Consider the following 24,116-nt stretch of genomic DNA (forward strand, 5'->3'; position numbering starts at 1 on the left):
TCACCCTCCATATGGGTTGTACCAGTTTAAAGATCAGCAGTATAGGAGAGTTCCTATTTCAACAAGCCCTTATCAACAAAGTAAGCTATGAAATGCTTAGATTTTTACCTGATAGGTTAAATATGAGAACACGGTGTAACTTCTTTTATTATTAGAAAAGATGAGCATTTTTTTCTATGAACTAAGTATTCATATCCTTTGCCATTAGCTCATGGTATTTAGAACCATATGTGGCTTATGGTACTGTTTTAGCTTCTAGGTTTAATCACTACACTTACTAGTTTTTTTAAAAAAGTGAATGCCAGGGATACAGCAGTTGAAAAGGCTGATAAGGTCTCTGCTCTCATGAACTGATTTCAAGCAGGGGAAGAGAGATAATAAACAAGATAATCAGAGTTGGATAGTACCGTAACAGGGTGAGATGATTAAGAAAAAAAAAATACATGGGATGGAACTACTTTTAGATAATGTGGCCAGAGAATGTCTTTCTGAGGAAGTGACATTTGAGCTGAGACCTAAAGGATGAAAAGATGTGAAAGGCCTATTGTGTAGTAAGGGATTAACTCAGTCGGTCAGGGGTGTCCAAACCCTGCACATGCCAAAGAAAGATCTGGCCTGGTTCCTGGGAGATAACCTCTAAGCCCTTGGAATATCCTGCCTGTTAAGAGTGTTTTTATTTACATGAGGCTTTGGGCCACATTGCTAACAACGTGATCTATGGTGAAGGTCTTGAGCCACAAAGTATCTGTTTGACCTTGGGAGGGGCTAGAGAACTATGGTCAGTCATGTCTGTCTACACGAGCAGCCCCCAATAAAACTCCTGGACACCAAAGCTCAAGTAAGCTTCCTGGTCAGCAACATTCTGTGCATGTTTCTGGGAGAATTGAGCACTGTTGCTAAGACTCTGCTAGGAGAAAAAAACTGGAAGCTCATGCCCGGTATCTCTTGGACTCTGCCCTACAATGTGTTTATCTGCTAATTTTAATTTGTATTCTTTCTCTGTAATAAACTATAGCCAGTGAGTATAACCAGTGAGTATAACAGTTTTTCTGAGTTCTTCTAGCTATTCATTGAACATGAGCATGATCCTGGGGAGCCCCAAACATACTTGTACACTGAAAACTACAAAATATTTGCTAAGAGAAATTAAAGAACAAAAGCAGAAATAGACAAATGAGACTATATCAAACTTTAAAACTTCTCTGTATCAAAGAAACAATCAACAGAATAAAAAGGAAACCACAGAATGGGAGAAAATATTTGCAAATCATGTATCTGATAAGGGGTAAATATCCAGATTATATAAAGAACTCCTACAACTCAACAACAACAACAACAAAAACAAATAATCTGATTTTATTTTTTATTTTTATTTTATTTTTTTTAAAGATTTTATTTATTTATTTGACAGAGCAAGAGAGCACAAGCAGGGGGAGCAGCAGAGGGAAAAGGAGAAGCAGGCTCCCTGCTCAGCAGGGAGCCCAATGTGGGGCTCTATCCCAGGGTCCTGGGATCATGACCTGAGCCTGAGCTGAATGCAGATGCTTAACCAACTGAGCCACCCAGGTGCTTGAAATAATCTGATTTTAAAAATGGATCCTGGAGTCCCGGGATCGAGTCCCGCATTGGACTCCCTGCTCGGCAGGGAGTCTGCTTCTCCCTCGGACCCTCCCCCCTCTCATGCTCTCTATCTCATTCTCTCTCTCAAATAAATAAAATCTTAAAAAAAAATTTAAAAAAATGGGCAAAGGACTTGAATAGATATTTCTCCAAAGGACATACACAAAAGGCCAATAAGCATATGAAAAGATGTTCAAGACTACTAATCATTACAGAAATGCAAATCAAAACGAGATATCATCTTACACCCATTACGATGGCTACTATCAAAAAAATAACAAGGATTAGCAAGGATGCAGAGAAATTGAAACCCTTGTGCACCACTGGTGGGAATGTAAAATGGCATGGCTATTACAGACAAAAGATTAAAAACAGAATTATCATATGATCCAGCAACCCTACTTCTGGGCATATATCCAAAAGAATTAAAAGCAGTATCTCAAGAGATATTTATATTTGCACATCCATGGTCACTGCAGCAGTATTCACAAGAGCCAAGATAGAAGCACCTCAAATGTCCATCAACAGACAAAGAAAATGTGGTACATATGTACAGTGGAGTATTATTCAGCCTTAAAAGAGAAGAAAATCTTGTCACATGCTATAACACAGAGGAAAGTTTGAGGACATTATACTAAATGAAATAAGTCACGGGGCACCTGGGTGGCCCAGTTGGTTAAGCAACTGCCTTTAGCTCAGGTCATGATCCCAGGGTCCTGGAATCGAGCCCCACATCGGGCTCCTTGCTCAGCAGGGAGCCTGCTTCTCCCTCTCCCTCTGCCTGCCTCTCTGCCTACTTGTGCTCTCTATCACTGTCAAATAAATAAATAAAATCTTTAAAAAAAAAAAGAAGTCACAAAAAGACAAATGTAGCATGATTCCACTTATTGAAGTATCTAAGGCAGTCCATCTCAAGAAACCAGGAAGCATAATTGGGACTGCCAGGGACTGCAGGGAGGGGGAAATGAGTTGTTCTTCAATGGATATAGAGTTTCAGTTTTGCAAGTTGAAAAAGTTCTAGAGATCTGTTGCACTACAATGCAAATACAGTCAACATTACTGAAATGTACACTTAAAAGTTAGATATATGCCTATTCCATTGGATCATATTCTACTCTTATTTACTCAAAATAAACAAAAGCATATGTCCATTCAATTATTTGTACATGAATGTCCATAACAGCCTTATTCATAACAACCCCAAACTGGAAACAACACAAATATCCATCAACAAGTAAATGGATAAAAAACTGTGGTATAGCCATATAATGGAATATAACTCAGGAGTAAAAAAGAATAAACAATCGACACATGCTATGCCACTGATGAATCTCAAAATAATTATACTGAATGAAAGAAGCCAGGCAAAAGAGTATGTACTGTATGATCTCATTTGTACAAATGTCTAGGAAATGAAAACTAGAGTATAGTGAGAAAAACTTGATCAGTAGTCGCCTGAGGATGAGGAGTAGCTGGGAAGAACCAAAAGGGGCAGACAGCAAAGGAACATGAGGAAACTTCTGGGGCTGATTAAGTTCATTATCTTGACTGTGGTGGCAGTTTCAAGGGTATATATACAAATATCAAAACCTATCAAATCGTATACTTTAAATATGGGTACTTTACTGTATGCCAATTACACCTCAACAACAACAAAAAATAGAGTGTCTTTCTCAAAAGGGATGTGTAGGTGCTTTGAAACTGTTAAAAAGGAGGATGACACTAGGGCACTTGGGTGGCTCAGTCAGTTAAGCATCTGCCTTTGGCTCAGGTCATGATCCCAGGCTCCTGAAATCGAATCCCGCATGGAGCTCCTTGCTCAGCGGGTGTGCATGCGCTCAAAAAAAAGAGGATGACACTAGAACTAATAAGAGATTTCCAAAATGAAAAATCCTGGCAGCTAAATATTAGGATGATGACTTAGCATTATTTTTAAGGCTAATTAAAAAAAATTTAATATGGAAAAAGTTAAGACAAATACTGTCAGAAGTGTAAAATGAAGTCCCACATGCACTTTACTCAGCTTCAATCACTACCAACTCATGGCTAATTTTATTCCATCTATTTTCCCATACAACTCACCCGTCTAGTATTGAGACAAATTCAGATATATCATTTCCTTTGTAAACACTTTAGCATATACCTCTAAAAGATTAAGAACATAAAGGCCTTCTGTGTGTGTAGCTTGGTAGGTCATTTCTAGCTTTAAAAAAAAAAAGATAGACTTTCCTTTTTATAGCAGTTTTAGGTTCACAGTAAAACTGAACAGAAAATACAGATTTCACATATACTCTTGCCCCCTGACAGCCTCCACCAACCACCACCCCCTCCCCTGCCATCAACATCCTATACCAGAGTGGTACATTTCTAATCAATGAATCTACATTAACATGTCATTATCACCCAAAGTCCATAGTTTACATTAGGGTTCACTCTTGATGTTACACATTCCATGGGTTTTAAAAAATGTGTAACATGTATCCATCATAGTACCATATAGAATATTTCTACTGTCCTAAAAATCCTCTGTATTCTGCCTATTTATCTCTCTCTCCCCACTACAACTCTGGGCAACCACTGATCTTTTTACTGCCTCCATAGTTTTGCCTTTAAAAGCTATTTTTAAGGTTCAGAAAAACAAGTGCTGTAGCCATTATAAATGATTTCATTTCAGTGGCAGAAGGAAGGATTACTCACTATATAAATGTTGTAAGTGTCACAGAGGGTGGAGTCCCATGGGAAGTGGCTAAGTATGTGGGAAGTGAGTTCCTATGAAGCCTGATTCCCTAGGACTCCTACACCATTAAGTCAGAGGCTTCGTTTTAATTCTTTCTCCCTTCTTCTTACTTCAAAACATGATGCAAGTACAAGTCCAGTCACCAAAGGCATGTGGACCCTCAAGCAAGGGATAGTATTTCTCAAGCAGCAAAAATTGTGGAGGTATTTTTAATACAACGTAGTTCCTGTTGTTTTTTTTAAACCTTGTTTTCTGCCTGGCTTTTTTTTTTTTAAGTTTTATTTTTGTAATTAAAAGACTATAAGCAGGGGTGCCTGGGTGGCTCAGTTGGTTAAGCGTCTGCCTTCAGCTCAAGTCACGATCCTAGCGTCCTGGGATCAAGCCCTGAGTAGGGAGTAGAGCTTCCTGCTCAGTGGGAAGTCTGCTTCTCCCTCTCCCTCTGACCCTACCCCTGCTCATGCTCTCTCTCTCAAATAAATAAAATCTTAAAAAAAAAAAAGACTATAAACAAAAGTTTATAAACATTTTTTAGAAGTTTTAAAAAGTGTTACAAACTTTTGTTTTTAACACAGAAAGTGTCCCCCCAATCTTTGCCCCACAATATGAACATGGTGAGCAATCTTAAGTACTTTTAGATTTTTTAATTTAAAAAAAATTTTTTTTAAGATTTTATTTCTTTTTCAACAGAGAGAGGCACAGAGAGAGAGGGAACACAAGCAGGGGAAGTGGGAGAGGGAGAAGCAGGCCTCCCACCAAGCAGGGAGCCCGATGTGGGGCTTGATCCCAGGACCCTGGGATCATGACCTGAGCTGAAGGCAGACGCTTAACGACTGAGCCACCCAGATGCCCTTAATTTTAAGTAAGCTCTACACCCATCATGGGGCTTGAACTCACAACACGGAGATCACAACAGTCACATGCTCTACTGACTGAGCCAGGCAGGTGCCCCATACTTCTAGATTTTTTTAAAGCCATGTTCTATAATTTGCTTTTGTCACTTAATAATATATCAGATACCTTCTACGCCAGTATATTAAACCTCAATCTTAAGTATTATAATAGTAGCATAGTAATGACACTTATAATAATTATTAAGATTTATTGACCACATATGTGCAGGACACTATGCTAAGTACTTCAGGTGAGTAATAAACTTTGAGTTTCTTAATATTATAAACTTCATTTAACAGAGAAAGAAACTGAAGCTTCAAGGCCAGCAAATCTGCAAAATATCACAGAGCTAGGAAGGTCTAGAGCAGGGATTCTAATTCAGACAGTTTAGTCATCCTACTATTAACCATTATCTTACAGTACTGACTGGATAAACCATAAGTAACACAAGATTGAAATTATCTTAAAATTCTCATTGTCACACATAACATTTCATCAGACATGTCTGTCTACATGTCTTGGCACTCTTGTAATATTTTTATATATGATAAATTTTAAAAGTGGAAATCTTAAGTCAAAAGGTATGTGCATTTTTAGATTTAATTGCCAAATTATTTCCAAAAGGCCTGTGTCTTTGCAGACTTAACTGACAACTTGCCTCCAAATAAACACAAATTAAACTCCCATGAGCAGCACATGAGAATGCCTATTTCCCCATACCTTTATAAGCATTGGGTTTCTTTCTCGTTTTTTTTAAGACTTTATTTAATTAACAATTTAAGTAATCTCTACACCCAACATGAGGCTTGAACTTAAACCGGGAGATCCAGAGTCACATGTTCTACTGACTGAGCCAGATGCAATCCTTGCTCACTGATAGGTAAAGTTTTCATTTCTAAGTTTCGTATTACCAGGGAGGTTGATCAACTAGCCTTTTCATGTATTTATTGACATTTATATTTCTTCTTCTTCCTCCTTATATTTTGCTCATATCCTTTGGCAATGCTGATACTGAGTTGTTTATGTTCCTTTTGACTTCATAAGAATTCTTTCAATAGGGGCGCCTGGGTGGCTCAGTCGTTAAGCGTCTGCCTTCAGCTCAGGTCATGATCCCAGGGTCCTGGGATCAAGCCCCACATCGGGTTCCCTGCTCAGCTGGAAGCCTGCTTCTCCCTTTCCCACTCTCCCTGCTTGTGTTCCCTCTCTCGCTATCTGTCTCTGTCAAATAAATAAATAAAATCTAAAAAAAAAAAAAATTAAAAAAATACTCATCTTTAAAAAAACAAAGAATTCTTTGTATATTAAGATTTACCCGTCATTATGCATTATAAGCCTTTGACAGTTTTTTTATTTTATTCATGGCAGTTATTGCCACACTTAAGTTTATAATTTTATATTGCTGAATATGAATATAAATGATTTTATGAGGAAAACTTATTCCTACTACACCTCAAAATCTAATGTTTTTCAACATACACACATATTTATAGTTACAATGAATGTTCACAAATATTGTGTCCTGCCTTTTTTATCCAATATTTCATGTATGCATTTCCACGTAATAACAATCATCATGACTAAAAATTACAATGCATTTCAGTATGTTGATGTGCTTATAGTCTGCATACTATTTACTTACTTAAAATGAGTATTTATCCATAACAAAAAGTAACAATCCTATAAGACCTTATGGAGACCGTTTGGATTTCTACAATTAGAAATGTGAAGCTCCTGAGCCTGCACTATAAGAAAAACTAGAAGAGTAGCTTAACTAAAGAACTGGCAAGTTATGTAGAAAACTTGAAAATATTTATTAATCATAGGCAACATGTTTCCAACACACACACAAAATTCCATCCAGCATCTGGCCAAGCTTCATGATTCCCTGAAGTTAGAGCTTTAACCATTACTCTAACATCAAGAAAGGCTGTCATTTCCCTAAACAGTTGATATAACTGGTTAAAGATAGCATTTAATATTTATGAGGTGGTTGTGTTAGGCTTGAAACTAGAGGGTTTTGTTGTTTTTTTTTTTTTTTTTTTTTAACAAACTCTTAAGACCTGTGCCAAAGATTTCTGACTACTCTCATGCGGAAGCAAGCATGTTCCTCTGGATGTCATCAAGACTAAGTTTTCTTTCTCCTTACTTCATTTTGACATAACTGGGAGAACAGATTCATTACTATAAACACTATAGTAACACTGTCAAAGGCTTATTGGGCCCGATTCAGTTTGAATTTAGATCACCCCTTTCATTTATTTTCTCAAGGACCCAAGTACTTAAACAATAAATAGCTTATAGGTCCGTCTGTTGTTTAATTTTATAGAATTTCTCACACTTAAAAAAAGTGAACCACCATCATTTTAGTTCTGCCAATCTATGATTTGCTAACAACTTAATAAAGTTCTTTGCATTTAATGTTTTGAATTCAAAAAAGATAATGCAGCTAACCTTCATTTATAAAGACTAAACATACGGGGGTTTTTTTGTTGTTTTTTTTTTTTAAGTAGGCTCCGTGCCCAGCACGGAGCCCAGTACAGGGCTCAAACTCACGACCCTGAGATCAAGACCTGAGCTGGGATCAAGAGTCAGACACTGAACCGACTGAGCCACCCAGATACCCCAAGACTAAATATATTTTAACGTACATTTAGCAGCTGAAGGTAGCAGACTTATTTAAGTGTTCTTCAGCAATTGCTTTATATAGAGAATCATTATTGATCTCTCAATGGATTACTACTTTAAGGATTCTTTTTTAGTTACAAATGACTGACTTTTTTTCTACTGTAAATCAAAAAGGCTGTTGACAATTTTTTTTTAAAGATTTTATTTATTTATTCATGAAAGACAGAGAGAGAAAGAGAGAGAGGCAGAGGGAGAAGCAGGTTCCCAAGGAGCAGGGAGCCCGACGCGGGACTTGATCCCAGGACCCTGGGATCATGACCTGAGCCAAAGGCAGACGCTTAACCATCTGAGCCACCCAGGCGCCCGACAATTTCTTTAAGGTTTAGAAAATTTGGGTCAGAATAAACTAATATGAATAAAAATACTAAATATTCAATTTTTAAATCTAATCATTTTTCTCTGATGTCACTTTCCCTTTATTTTTTCATCCAGTATATTGGTTCCTAAACCCTAGACCAAAAGTACCAACAAGATCTGAGAAGGGGGGGTGGGGCACCTGGGTGGCTCAGTCGTTAAGCCTCTGCTTTTGGCTCAGGTCATGATCCTGCTGGGAGGGAAGCCTGCTTCTCCCTCTCCCACTCCCCCTGCTGTGTTCCCTCTCTTGCTGTCTCTCTCTGTCAAATAAATAAAATCTTAAAAAAAAAAAAGATCTGGGAATGGGTCAGGAACACAAATTCTGTGGCCCCATCTCAGACTTACAGAACCAGTAACTTTGGGTTTGGGGCCCAGAGAATTTTTATTAACAGTTTATCCAGGGTATTCCAATGTACGCAAAGGTCTGAAAAACCACTGCTCTAATACACATTTAAAAAGTGTTAATAAACAATATAAACAAATCTTTGACTTACTTAAAAAAAAATCCACTTGTGTCTTAGAAAAGTAAGGTGTTTGCTAATCCACATAAAAGATGTAAGTCTAGGGTGCCTGGGTGGCTCAGTTGGTTAAGCGACTGCCTTCGGCTCAGGTCATGATCGTGGAGTCCCGGGATCGAGTCCCACATCGGGCTCCCTGCTCAGCAGGGAGTCTGCTTCTCCCTCTGACCCTCTTCCCTCTCATGCTCTCTCTCTCTCATTCTCTCTCTCTCAAATAATAAAATCTTAAAAAAAAAGATGTAAGTCTACACCAAATCAAAATATGAATTTTTACTATTCTGAAGTTTATATTTTCAGTTTCCTCTAGTTTTAGTATATTCCTCTATCTTAACAGCTGACTTCTGGCAAAGAATAATAGTAAGTCAAGGAAAAAGAGCTCTACCCATCAAAATTTTGCACGAGAAAAATAAAACTGTACAAACTATTTTAATAGGTACAGTAAAAGTAAACCTAAGGATTATGATGGATCACAAACTACAGAAAAAGGCCCAGATAATGTTCTTATTAGAGCTACTTTAATATCCAACCTACACAATACATTTAGGAAACCAAGAACTTCAAGTATTTCACAACTTGTAAGCTTTGGCCTTTGTCAGAAATAGTTGAGTCATTAGTTTACCTTCTAGTCTCCAGTCCCTACAGACAAAGCCAACTAATAGCACAAACAAACATGAAGTCCATGCTAGCTTCTAGTTTGAGGTGATGAGTAAACTAATGGAAAGAAGTAAAAAAAATTTTTTTAAGATTTTATTTATTTATTTGAGAGAGAGATAATGAGAGAGAGAGAGAGCACATGGGAGGGGGTAAGGTCAGAGGGAGAAGCAGACTCCCCGCCGAGCAGGGAGCCCGATGCGGGACTCGATCCCGGGACTCCAGGATCATGACCTGAGCCGAAGGCAGTCGCTTAACCAACTGAGGCACCCAGGCGCCCAAGAAGTAAAATTTTTGATTGAGTGCCATCTCTAAGGAAGCAGGGGCACTTTGTTGAGGGAAAAAGAATAAAATAAATTCTCGACTTAGTTCCTGTGACATACTGAACTATTGTTTGATAGCCGTTCTACATGAAAACTGGAACTATGCCCCAGAGAGCAGCGCAGATATAACATGGCGGCAAGAGCCGTGATGTGAGATGATGTGACATAAGATGGCTAAGGGAAGTGTGTCCAGAGAACTCAAAGCCCAGAGAACCCTCTCACACAAAAGCTGAAGTCCTTAAGCAACTAGTAAGACTTTCAGATTTTTATTCACGGATACAAAACTTAAAAATGTTCTTGCTAGGGGGGTGGGGGGATGGGTTAGCCTGGTGGTGGGTATTAAAGAGGGCATGTACTGCATGGCGCACTGGGTGTTATACGCAAACAATGAATCATGGAACACTACATCAAAAACTAATGATGTATTGTATGGTGATTAACATAACATAAAAAAAAATGTTCTTGCTAATGTGAGAAGAACCTGGGAGACTTGTATGGAACTGGTTTAAAGATACTGGGTGATCAATAAACTCCAAAGTCAGCTCAGAAACATGAACTTTGTTTTACAAACTTTGATGTTACAACCTAGGTGGGGTCAACAAGCATGAAATAGTAAAAACTTCTAAAAAGTAAAAAGGTGAGAACAATGCAACTCCTCTCATCTGTTATCAGGAATTAAAATGTTTTATATGGGTTAGTTTTGTAGGTAACCAAAGCTTAAAAGTTAAGTTCAAAACCTTTTATTATTGTTGATGAAAATTTTCTAAAATGCATTGTAAACATTTAAGTCTTTTAAACTGGAGAATGACAAACATACCTCGAGGGCATAATATAAATTCCAATGATCAATACAGGCCCTTTCAAAGACCCCTAGCTATCATGCTTTTTTGGTTTCTTTTACATAGGTTGCTCTAATTCTCCCACTTACTCTTAGTCACTCAGCATGGAGAACTTTGAATGCTTCGCCCCTTTCCACTGATATTCCCCCAATAGCCTATAGTCCTTTTGCAACCTTTCTTCACATTCAAAAATTTTCTTTTAAAAATAGTGTTCTTTTAAGAGGCGCTTGGGTGGCACAGTCGGTTAAGCATCTTTGTTTCGGCTCAGGTCATGATCTCAAGGTTGTGGGATCAAGCCCCATGGCGGGCTCTGCACTCAGCAGGGAGTCCGCTTGAGATTCTTAGTCTCTCTCTGCTCCTCCTCCTACCGAGCTGTTTCTCTCTCTAAAATAAATAAATAAATCTTAAAAAAAAGACTCCTCTGCCCCTCCCCTCAGCTTGCTTTCTCTAAAATAAATAAATCTTTAAAAAATAATAAAAATTTAAAAATACAGTTTTTTTTTAAATTATGAGATAACTATGTTAGAGAACATCTGGAAAAATAAAAGGGAAAAATCACCAATATCACCCATATTCTCCTTCTTTTATTTTTCTGATACAGATGTAAGACAATGAATGGAACGGCTGAACATTAGCTGGACTACACTGCAGTGTCATCTATACTAGTTTAGTTCAGTCTTCCTTTGTAAGATGAAAAAGCTTTTATCATATTCAGGACTGATAATCTATACTGCATATTTTTCTTAAACTATTTTTTTTAATTTTATTTATTTGAGAGAGAGAGCGAGTGTACACAAGCAAGGGGAGTGGCAGGCAGAGGGAGAGGGAGAAGCAGGCTCCCACTTAGTTGGGAGCCCGATGTGGGCTCAATCCCATGACCTAAGCCTAAGACAGACGCTAAACCAACTAAGCTACCCAGAAGCCCCTTTTAAACTATTTCTAATTGAAAAAATACAAATAAATTTCACTTTTATTTTTTTTTTATTTTTTAAAGATTTTATTTATTCATTTGCGAGAGAGACAGAGAACAAGCAGGGGGAGAGGCAGAGGGAGAGGAGGGAGCCTGATGCGGGGCTCAATCCCAGGACCCTGGGATCATGACCTGAGCCAAAGGCAGATGCTTAATCATCTGAGCCACCCAGGCGCCCCTAAATTTCACTTTTAAAAGGAAAGAATAACGCAACAACTTAACATTTCAGCTAGGCACCATAAACAAACTGAAGCTACAGACCTGAGAAAATATTTCAAAAGCATAGAGTCAACATGAGATTAGCATCCTTCTACCTGCCAAAATATACATTTCAACAAAATCAGTAAGAAAAAAAACAAAAACAAAAAAACACCCAAGACAAACAACTGAAAAATGGGCAAAGAACATAAACAGGCAATTCACAGAAAAGGAAATGCAAAAGGCAAGTAAGCATAGGGGAAAAGCTTCACTTTATTAGAAATTAGGGAAATAAATTAAAATAACATGAGGGACCTTTTCAAACCCATCCAACTAATACACACTAAGTCAGACAATACCAAGAACTGGCCAGGATGTAAAGAAATGAAAGCTGCTGTATGCTCTTGATTTACAACCACTTTGGAAAGCATACTGGCTTTCTAATATAGTTAAGGTTCCATATACCCAATCACAGCAATTATCACTGAGAAACACACATGTGCAAGATTAATGAATTAGAATGTCTTTGAAACACTGTTGGTTACTGTGAAAAACTGGAAACTACTAAATTATTTATTAAAAAAATAGATTTTTATATATTTACAAAATAAAGAGAAAAGGAAAAAACTAGAACTATATGCATCTATTTATCTATCAATATATTAATTCCAAAAACATGCTTCTCTGTAACATGTACCTATACATTTCAAAAATGTGGTAATTTTCTTCTATAACTTGCACACACAAACACATATACTTCATATACACTTTTAAAACATGAAAAGTGATATATTAAATATCATTTATGTTCATAAATATAGTATGATAAACACTAAATTCAGGATAGTAACTACTATTGTGGGAAAAGAAGGGGAATGTGGGAGAGGTGCTTCAATTTTATCTGTAATTTCTTTTTGTTATATCACTAGACCATCTGTCCAAATTAATTGCAAAATTTTGTTTGGTCAGAATTTTGTTTCTGTACGATCAATATATAACAGAAACAGAAAAAGCTTAATAAAAATACTCTTCAAAAATAACAAAGCATACACAGCAAATAAAACAAGTGTTAAAGTTGGGTGGTAGGTACATGGGTGCTTATTACATTATTTGCCACATTTCCTGTATATGCTTAAAATATTTCACAATAAAAATTTGAGAAATAAATATTTGGGTTAAAAAAACAACACTATTTTTCAGGTCTCTAACTAATCTCATCAAACTGCAACTCTCTTTACTGTGAATGAGATTACCCATAAAAGCCTACAAAAAGAAAACATCTTTTCTGGGCTAAGACAGCCTATCATGTATCTGCTAAGGATGGAAGAATGAAGTCATGGGCAACATTTCACTTCTGGAAAGAGAAAAATGTTTTATCTACTTGAACACTAACAATATATCACTGCAATAATACTTGAAGTTACACAACAAAGTCATCTAATTGAATGAGACTGGGTTAATCAGATCCAAAATGATTTCAATTTCATTATACTTCTGATAGGGTAATCAACTTGATCCTATTTTCTCAGGACTGTCCCAGTTTTAAAACTGAAAGCCTTGTGTTCCAGGGACCTCTCAGTCTCAGGCATACCAGGACAGTTGGCAACCCTAATTCATGGTCACAACAAAACTGCTGAGAGAGAGAATTTATGTAGTAAACCATCTTAATTTTACAGATGGGAAAAATGAAGTACTAAGAAACTAAGTGAATCAGACCAAATTACACATAGCTGTTTCAAATTACAACTGGGTCAAAGTTAGTTCTTTCCATTGAAGGACCTATTTATACATCACTCAGCCATAACCCCTAAATGCCAATTCATCAGTGTTTTTGAACAGTTTTCAGTATCTTGTTATCCTCATAGGTCTTTCCCAAACTCAAAGCAAAGGATTGCCTCATAAAAGGAGTTCAAGACTAGGGGTGCTCCTGACCTTGGAGGAAGGTACTGAGGAGAGAAAAGGAATAGAAAGTCCACTTCTTTACACTGATATTTCAAAAAATTCTGTAGGAAATTTATTTGAAACTCTTTAGTTTCAAAACTATGTTTAAGTGAATGCTCATTTCTTTTTGTAATATTTAATGTAAAATAGACTATTTGTATACTCTAGAGGATATAGTCATATAGAGAAGCACCTTATTAGCACTTTAATTCAAAGGAGGGGAAGACTGAAGGAAAATCTGCTCACCTATGTCCCCAAAATGTAAGGCCCTAAAACTAATGTTTGTGACGGTACCTTGCAGAGAGTCCAACACAGTGAAGACATTCAATATGCTAGTTTCCTCTCCAGAGCAGTGTGGAAAGATTGAAACTTTCCACATCACTCAATTTCCTTGACTCCTCTTAACTAGCCACTGTGCAAATAAAGAAGAAATAAGTGTGATAAGGATTTTTATGCCTGCAGAGGCTTGTCTTCATGTGCTTGTATTTAACAAATCCAGGATCCAAGAGGAGAAATAAAAGAGCTGCTTTCAATTAATCCACGAAAAATCATCTACATTCAATTTAAATTTGGACTTACCCCCATTTTTTCATAACCAACCAAAGCATATATACAATGGCTTCTTTATAACTATAAAACTTAACAATGAGATCCTTTTCCTTTGGGTTTTTTTTTTTTTTTAAGTACACTGGTATAAAATGCATATACACTTAGTATTTTCTTTCTCCAGAATTTTTTTCATACAATATCTCCTTTCAGTATTCTAACATTTTTCCGGGGTAAGAGACAGTTGGTAGAACAGAAAGAACACTGGAGGAAGTTTGAAATTAGAAGTATAGTTTTAGGGGTGCCTGGGTGGCTCAGTCGTTAAGCGTCTGCCTTCGGCTCAGGTCATGATCTCAAGGTCCTGGGATCCAGCCCCGCATCGGGCTCCCTGCTCAGCGGGGAGCCTGCTTCTCCCTCTCCCACTCCCCCTGCTTGTGTTCCCTCTCTCGCTGTGTCTGTCAAATAAATAAATAAAATCTTTAAAAAAAATAAGAAAGAAAGAAAGTATAATTTTATGTTCCAGGTCTATAATTTAATTTTCTATGTGATCCTGGACAAGCATTTAAACTGTAAAAGGGGAAAGGGGTGCCTGGGTGGCTCAGTCGGTTAAGCATCTGACTCTTGATTTCAGCTCAGGTCATGATCTCAGGGTCCTGGGATTGAGCCCTGCCTCCGGCTCTGCGCTCAGGCTCAGCAGCTAGCCTGCTTGAGGATTCTTTCTCTGCCCTGCCCCCTGCTCTCTCTCTCTACCAGCCCCTCAAATAAATAAATCTTTTTTTTTTAAGATTTTTTTTTTTTTTTAAAGATTTTATTTATTTGTTTGACAGAGAGAGACACAGTGAGAGAGGGAACACAAGCAGGAGGAGTGGGAGAGGGAGAAGCGAAGCAGGCTTCCCGCAGAGCAGGGAGCCCGATGTGGGGCTCGATCCCAAGACCCTGGGATCATGATCTGAGCCGAAGGCAGACGCTTAACGACTGAGCCACCCAGGCGCCCCCCTTTTTTTAAGATTTTAGTTTATTATTTGAGAAAGAGTAAGCGAAAGAGAGTGAGCGTGAAAGCACGCACAAGCCAGAGAAGAGGCAGAGGGAGAGAGAAGCAGACTCTCCACTGAGGAGGGAGCCTGATGCGGGGCTCAATCCCAGGACCCTTGGGATCATGACCTGAGCCGAAGGCAGGTACTTAACCAACTCAGCCACCCAGGTGCCCCATAAATAAATAAATCTTAAAATAAAATAGAACAGAAATAATACCTATCCCATGGTAACTGGAAAGTATGAGGATGTATACAGAAGATCTTTTAAGTTGTAGAAGACTTTTTAAAATTTGAGAGAGCAGAGTGTTCGACAGAGAACTCGAGTGGGGGTGGGGAGGGGCAGAGGGAGAGGGAGAAGCAGACACCCCACTGGGTAGGGAGCCCGATGTGGGGCTCGATCCTGAGACCCTGGGATCAAGACCTGAGTTGAAGGCAGATGCTTAACTGATGGAGCCACCCAGGTGCCCCTGTAAGATATCTTGAGAAGATAAATAAAAAATAAACTTATTCGATATCACATTATCAAATGGTAGGGTTAAAATTAAATAAATCAGGCGTGATATTCTGAGCAGTGGTGCCCTAAGAGATCTGGAAGGTACCATTGAGAACATTAGCACTAAGACTTACTAAAATTACATAAGCACATGTAATTATCAATAAAAATCCTGTGTCAATTGTACCTCCTCTATAGCACCCTTTATTTCAATTTGTCAGTCACTAAGGTGTTAAAAAAAGGCAGACCAAAAAAATACCATGAAAGCCCCATAAAACCTGAGTGTGAGGAATATTAAGTAATACTGCATTAACAATGGAGAGCTCACTATGTACCAAGCAGTGCTCTTGGAGCTGGGGATTCAGGTTTACACGGTAGAGAGAGGCAGGTCAACACAAGTCAGTAGGCAGCATGCTACAAATACTAGGTAAGTGCTAAGCACAAGGAAAGCAGAGACAAGATATAAGGGGTGGCAGGGAAGGGCAGTTGAGGAAGGCAAGGCCTCACCGATAAGGTGACTCAGGAGGTGACCTAAATAAATCAAGTGAAGGGAGACATCTGAGAAGATTGGGAGAATAATCCAGGACCCAGAGACAGAACTGAGGAAGCAGTGAGGGAGGGAGACGGTGCTGAGAGATAAGACAAAGATCAGGGCACTGGAGGGGAAGGTTAAAATAAGACCTCAGACCAGATTTTACTCTGAGATGAGACACCGTTGGGAGGTTTGGGACGGATAGGTGTTTTCTTCAAAATCTGTTAGCTGTGGAATCTTATGTTCAAACGGATCCACAGAAGATCAATATGTAAAAAGATAAAATAGGAGCTGCTCTAGTTAAGGAAAGGGTACCCAGAGACTAAGTCAGGGCTGTCCCCACTTTCCCTTTCCCTTAAGTAACAGTTTAAAAATGATTACAGAGACAGTAGTATCCAAACTACCAAAGAACTTCATAATCTGGCCTCATCCTAACTTTTCAAAAAGCTATTCCTAAGAAATAACAAAACGGAGCAAATCAAGCAGCTGTTGCAAACGTGTTGCCACAAAAATCAGTCTTTGTAACACCCATTATCCACCAAGTACCAACAAGGCAACAGCTCCTCTCCTCTCCCTTCCCCCACACACCCGTCAGGCTACATACTACCCTTTACAGCTTGTGTTCCCTTTCAGGGCTTCCCCCAATAATCATTTTATCTTGATTTCACTTGATTAAAAATGTTTTGGCAGTACAGTGTGATCTGCTTCTGATGACATATCTCTGGATAGAGCCTCCCTGTCTATTTAAATTTTAGGAAAATTCTCCCTCCACTAGTGTTATTTATTCTATCAGTGACATCATCCCAGTTTGCTCCATTCTAATCTTACCCATCCATCAAAGTCTACTTTGTGAAGCCTCCTCCTCACACCTTGACCCTTAACTGGAATTCTAAATATTAGTGTGAAGGGAACTTCCAGGCCATCTGGTTGGTGCTCTAGCTCATTGCTCATTCCACAGACTAACCCTTTGCAGATTTGGTTGGTAGTCTCCCAGCCTTTGTGACTGCTTTTAGTGACAAGATAACACTGCACCACACCCTTTCGGATATACAGTAAATTGTGAAACAATTCTTTTTTTTATTGACCCAGACCTGTTTCCTTCCACCACTGATTCTGTCCTCTGGTTCTAATAAAGGAAAGTCTGACCCCACCCCACCCAACCCGCCCGACCCCTCGCAGCCTGCATAGCTTATAGACGGCCTTCTCGTTTTCCCCAACTCTGGCTCCACCTCTAAAAATCCTACCCATTTCCCAGCCGTCTCACAGGCCATCTGTGGGGTCTACATTCAATCTGTAATGATTAGCTATCGGAGTCGCAGGCTGATTTGATGTTTGTGTCTCATGCCACTGATTACACCCCTTTCTTGATTCTCTCCCTTGAACTCTCTTAGGATTTCTACACTTAGCCTTGCACTCATCACTGTGCAGTCTGTCAGTGAGCATTTAGTAGGCACTGTCAGGAACCATGATAGGCACTGAAAAAATAAAAGTAAATAAAATGTACTCAGCCCATGGAAGAGTAAGAACAAGACAGATAAAATAATAAATAGCTGGGGAAGTTGGAGACGGCAGGGAGGAACTGTATCAACACCCATGTCTCACATAGCCTTGTGTCCCCAGCACCAATCGTACAATGCTTTGCCATCAGCAAATAGGTAAACTCGGAAAAGTAGAGAAAGCCTGCTCAGCCCCCTCGGCCTCTCTTGGAGATGAGGGAAGGTGGTCAATGAATCCATAGTCTGGCAGGGGAAGTTTGAGAGGCGGACACTGTACCTGGTTACGTACAGTATTGCTCAGGTGGTTGTCCTCGGACATCTGTGCATTCTGGAAGTAGGACAAGGGTGCAGGTAACTCTGTCATTGGAGCAACCGTATAGAAACACTTTTTCACAGAAAACAAAGCCTCTTGGGGTTCTGAAAAGGGAAAAAGAAAATAATCCTTTGTGCATTACAATTATACTTTCATTTTTAAACCCTTTCATAAATTACATTCAGCAAAAACAAACCTTTCTTTCATGTGTTCTTCTCCAGACCAAACTTTCTAAGGACCTCACAGGCTGCTGTCACTTGCAGGCTTCCGGATTAGGTCTGAAATAGGATTTTACCAGGTCACCCAGAGTAAATCTATTCGCACCAATCAAGTACTTAGAATTATTTTTGTATTTGTAATTTGTAAACCAGAAGGGTATTAATCTGCCATCAACTTCAAATGACAAAGTTTTGTTAGCTCAAGATATCTCTCTGGTAATGAGAAGATCTACTTGAGAAACCAAATATTTTCAATCACAAAAATACCTAATGATTTCAGATTTAGAGCAAAGGGAGCTAAATGATATTAAAGATTGTTCTCATCAACATTCCTTTTTCTATGCTAACTAATCCAACCTAACCTTTCTATCTCCATAAAACTGTCTAGTGCTTTTAATTTGGCAAAATTCTGTCATCTCATTTTAATCCTTACCACAATGCCCCAAGCCAAGGGAAACAGGTAACATACCTATTTTACAAAAGCAGAAGAGGACCTAAGTTCACTGACTGGCTTAAAAATCACACAATTGGGCAGATCAGGCCAAAAATCACAGACTCCTAACTCCCAGCCTTAGGTCTCTCCCTTGCATCCTGGCACAGCCTTATTTACACACATCATTCAGTCTCCCAGAATGCACTCTCCTGGTGGGGGGCTGGGGAGGGGGATGACACACATTCCCATTTGCTGTCTGCCTTAATTTCCATCAGCCAATTCTTTATGATTTCAACTTTCCTTTTCTTTTTTTTAAATTTGTTCTGGAGGTAGAATTTAGTGATTTATCAGTTGCATGTAACACCTAGTACTCATTACATCAAGTACCATCCTTAATGCCCATCACCCAATTACCCCTTCCCCCCACCACCTCCCCTCCAGCAATCCTGTTTCTGAGAGTTCAGCGTCTTTTATGGCTTGCCTTCCTCTCAATTTTCATCTTATTTTATCTTTCCTTCCCTTCCCCTATGTTCATGTTTTGTTTCTTAAATTCCGCGTATGAGTGAAATCATATGGTATTTGTCTTTCTGTGACTGACTTATTTTGCTTAGCATAATACCCTCTAGTTCCATTCAATTTCCCTTTTCATAGAAAGTCTTCAGAAATACAGAAGGAAAGAAATCTGTTCATATATCTAAGCAGTATTCTTATTCATAGTGACTACAACATTATCATGTACACACTCACATGAAAGTATTTTGTCAAAGCCCTGTTTCATTTTCACTTTCAACTTCAGGATCCTCGATCCTCTAAATACTCTACTTTTTATATTCTAGTGATTTTTCGTCAAAAACACAGAAAGCAGCTAAAAAAACCAAGGAAACTATTTTTCAAAATAGTATTGAGTTCAAATTAACTCTTAACTACCTATATCTAGATCATTTAAACCATGATAAATTTTTAATCAAGGTATGCTTCCCTTCTAACCTACACAGTTTTATATGCCATGCCAACCTTTCTCTTCCCTTCCAGCTACAGCCCATGGTCAACTGACATGGATCAAGGGACTGCAAATTATTACTAACTAAATAAGACATAATTAATGTAAGTTTGTTTTAAAAATAAAGTGAATTAAAAATACAAATAGAGACAACACTTACTTTTATGGGTGTTATTTGCTCTAAGAGGGGATGTGGGAAGCTTTGAGGGGGAATTGGTAATGTTTTGTTTCTTGATCTGGGTGCTAGTTACACAGGGATTTCAGTCTGTAAAGATGCACTGAGCTGTACCCCCATGGTAGGTGCACACTGCTATATACTTCAATTAAATTCAGAGATTTTTGTGGACATAAACCTATATTTTATGGTTATTTATACCAATGGTCCTTTTTTTTTTTTTGAAGATTTTATTTACTTATTTGTCAGAGAGAGACTGAGCACAAGCAGGGGGGGCAGCAGGCGGAGGGAGAAGCAGGCTCCCCACTGAGCAAGGAGCCCTATGTGGGACTCGATCCCAGGACCCTGGGATCATGACCTGAACTGAAGGCAGATGCCTAACCGACTGAGCCACGCAGGCGCCCCTGATCCTAACTCTTAAAATGAATAAAATTAAGTCTTGGCAGCATGTATATTAACTTACCCAAAAGAGAGGCGGAAAGCCAATAGAACAAATATGTTTTCTAAGTACATTAAGTATTCAGAGTAAATGTTCTGACCTATGCTTCTAAGATTTTTTTAAAGTTGACTAACTGAAATTTCGACATTAATATAGCATTAATGATCAGCAAACAGAGCATATTATTCCTTCTTTCCCATAAAAACATTTAGTACAGTACTTACTACCTCAGCTAACCCAGAAATGCCATAGGCTGGCAAACAGAAGAGGCTGCAGTTGGTTCCTGGCTGCCCTGAAGACCATACCGTATCATTTGAGGTACACCTCTATTACAGAAAAACCCTAAGAAATTGGTCATCAATATTCTCATATGATCCCTCAGAAACAACAAATAAGGTAGTGTTAGCCAAATGCAACAGGCAAAGGCAAAGGGCAAGAAAGGGCCATGGAGCCAAAAATAAAAAGTAAATAAAGAAAAAAAAAGTAAATACAGTAGATTACATTTACAGATAAAGAAAAGTGACTGTCCATTTACTAAGTAGGAGTTTACTGGATGTCTATTTATATCAAAACTCAGAGACAGACAGGATTTACTTAATTATATTCACTTTGCCCACTTTACATATGAAAATGTGGCACACAGAAGTTTACTAACTTGCCCAAGGTCACATCCAGTAAGCAAAGGAGCAAAGTAAAGGCTCACATAGTACACTACGTTGCCTCTGTGTAAAACTCCAACCCTGCTCTTTAGGAGTTTACAATGAGCATTAAGTTATATTGAGCTGGGAGGAGAAAAAAAAAGTCTATATACAGAGAGAGAGCTGATTTTTATTACTACTAAAACTGCTGCTTATAAGTATCTTTGAAAAAGTAGTAAATGAGATCTTAAACTTCAATGATCTAACTATAAATTAAAAACTGAAGTGTCCAAAGCATTCCCAATATACAGTCCTAGTATTTATTTATTTTTAAGATTTTATTTATTTATTTGACAGAGAGAGCGCACAAGCAGGGGGAGCAGCAGGCAGAGGGAGAGGGAGAAGCAGACTCCCCGCTGAGCAGGGAGCCCGATGATGCCGATGCCGGGGCTCGATCCCAGGACACTGGGATCATGACCTGAGCTGAAGGCAGACGCTTAACTGACTGAGCCACCCAGGCTACCCCCCTAGTATTTATTTTTAAAAAAAAGTTGTAATGAGAATCTGGTCATTTTAATTTTAGTAGTTTCCATTATTAGGCCTTATGCTTCCAGGATCTGTTCAGCCATTACAAAAAACCACACAAACTGGTTATCATACTGGAGCTTGTTCTCAGACAAATCTTGTAAGAAACATCAAAAATGCAGTAGTCACTTTAGCATACCCTGATAGCTTTTTCAAAGGCACATCCTGTATTTACACGTGAAAACTAAGGGTCAGGAAAGGTGAAAGAATTTGGCAGTGCTTATGAGGCAAATAACACCAGTTCCAGAACCCAGGTGTTCTGATGCCCAGCCCAGGTCTTTTCCAGTTCAATTAGAGAAAGCTCATGCTTCCACTGATGCTTTGAAGATCATAATGCTACCAGGTGACCCTTCCAGGGAGGGAAGAGCTGCTCTTTACATGGAGCTCAGTAGAAAGCAGAGGCAAGCAACGCGGGCTAGGTCTTCAGTCAGGCCTGGTGAACAAACAAACATTGTTCGTACAAAGAAAGGCAGAAGCAAAGCCCGATTTGATTCTGGTCCAGTAACAGCTGAAAACAATTGATGACTGCATGGAGGCCAGAAGGCCATCTGTCCAGCCAGCATGGCAAAGGACACTCGTTGATTTTATAACATTCTTAGCATTCTTGCCCTGAGAACAAAAAAGATAGCTGTTGGGAAGTGAGAATCTTGTGACCTGGATTGCAAAGGGAGGAAGGACAAAAGTAGAGTTTGCTGTTTTCTCTCTCTGACCACCTGCTGAAGATTTTCTGAGACTGACAGAGCGTAACACTTGAATTCACTGCTATCATTTCCTTTTTCTCAAGACACTTGCTCAGATAAAAGGAAAGAGAAACCCTTCTCTGATGGGCAACTACAATTCCTATTATACACAAACAAACTAAAAAAAACCTAGAATACAAATAATCTCAAAGCTTCCATGTGCTGATAGAAAAACCTATCCATCAGCACTTCAAAAAGTATCAAAGGAGCAAAGCTTGGAATCTCAAAATAAGCTTATTAAAAATCCATTTAAGGAAGCACCAACAGAAATGTACAGGTCATCTCAAGGTAACAACTAAACCTCAAAATCTTACAACATGGTTACTTTATTACAGATACCATTTTCTTTCTTCACTGTCAGAGATAAATGTAAACAAAATTTGTATTCCACAAAAACAAACAGCTTCATGAGACTTTTTGTCATGATCTTCTCCAGCACAAAGAGTTGGTGCTTTAATGTAGCTAGCCACTTGACTAGTTTCTTCTTCACACAGAAAACCATCAAAAGTAAAAAAGAAAAAAAGCGGGGGGGGGGGCATCTGAGTGGCCAACTCTTGATTTTTGGCTCAGGTCATGATCTGAGAGTCCTGGGATAGAGCCCTGGGGCTGGCTCCCTGCTCAGTGAGGAGTCAGCTTGAAGATTCTCTCTCCCTCTCCCTCCACTGCCCCCACACGCACTCTCTCTAAAATAAATAAATAAATCTTTTTTAAAACAGTGGAATGTATTTAACAAAAAAAAGAAAAAGAGGGACGCCTGGGTGGCTCAGTCGATTGGATGTCTGCCTTCAGCTCAGGTCATGATCCTGTGATCCTGGGATGGAGCCCCGCATTGGGCTCCTTGCCCAGGGGGGAGCCTGCTTCTCCCTCTGCCTGCTGTTCGCCCTGCTTGTCCTCGCACTCGTGCTCATACATGCGTGTATGTGCTCTCTTTCTCTGACAAACAGATAAATAAGAATCTTTAAAAAAAAAAAAAAGAAAAAAGAAAACCACCAAAAGTATTTTTTAAAGTATCTTTATATTGTGATAAGAAGTTTTTAAGTACCAAATGAGCTTGTGATTTATTCTTTTTCCATAAAAGTATTTAATCAGCCTTAGTGTTACTTTGACAGCTTCTTCCTGGACAGGCAGCCTAAGTTCTGACTGTATGGAGGGGCTGGGAGAGCCTCTATTTGAGTTTTCAAAAGCTCACATCCAATAATAAATATAACCAATCTCCAAATTGCATTCATAATTAAATAAAAATAATTTGAAATTAACTTAAAACTTCAGGAACATATGCTGGAAAGACTGAATTTTAAGAGACTAGGGAGCAAATAATTTCCCCAGTCCTACAAGAGGCTTTGTGAAGGTGGTAGACTCTAAAAAGAGCAAGGATAGTGATATATCTATTTGGCGATTTTTTTCTTCCTTCCATCCCACTCTACTTCTGTGAGCCATCTGTGGTAGATTAGATTATTATTCAGCAAATATGCACTCCCTCCCCAGGCATCCCTGAGAGAGAAATATACTCCACTCCAGTGATGTTGGGCTTGGTTCTGAGACTTCTTTGGCTTCAAGGTCGGTGCAGTCTACTAGCCACCCCATGCCTTTTGGCACAATCATCTGACTTGCTTTGATCAAAGGGATCTTAGCAGATGTAGCACAAGCAGACACCTGAACTGTGCTTCTGCAGTCGGACTTACCTTCTTTTACTTCTGCTGTCGCCTTGAGAAGAGCTTACCACAGGCAGTCACTGCCCCTTCAGCCT

At 38.8% G+C, this 24,116-nt stretch overlaps 1 protein-coding gene across 3 annotated transcripts in view; it reads right to left on the bottom strand.

The window, feature by feature from the left end:
• PSEN1 (presenilin 1) overlaps positions 1-24,116 on the bottom strand; it is a 69,428-nt gene that overhangs the window by 40,683 nt on the left and 4,629 nt on the right. The window contains exons 2-3 of one of the 3 annotated variants that reach the window (XM_028089691.2): positions 18,338-18,419; positions 18,118-18,245 (exon numbers count right to left, since the gene is read on the bottom strand). In XM_028089691.2, the coding sequence (XP_027945492.1) occupies positions 18,118-18,192 (75 nt within the window). In that variant the 5' untranslated portion in view covers positions 18,193-18,245; positions 18,338-18,419. Of the gene's footprint in view, positions 1-18,105; positions 18,246-18,337; positions 18,420-24,116 lie in introns of all 3 variants that reach the window. The other 2 variants (XM_028089460.2, XM_028089619.2) reach the window with 2 other exon arrangements.

Source organism: Eumetopias jubatus, unplaced genomic scaffold (assembly GCF_037043125.1).
Source record: "Eumetopias jubatus isolate StellerSeaLion01/CBP00866 unplaced genomic scaffold, mEumJub1_p1.0 scaffold_7, whole genome shotgun sequence".
Classification (NCBI taxonomy): Eukaryota; Metazoa; Chordata; class Mammalia; order Carnivora; family Otariidae; genus Eumetopias; species Eumetopias jubatus.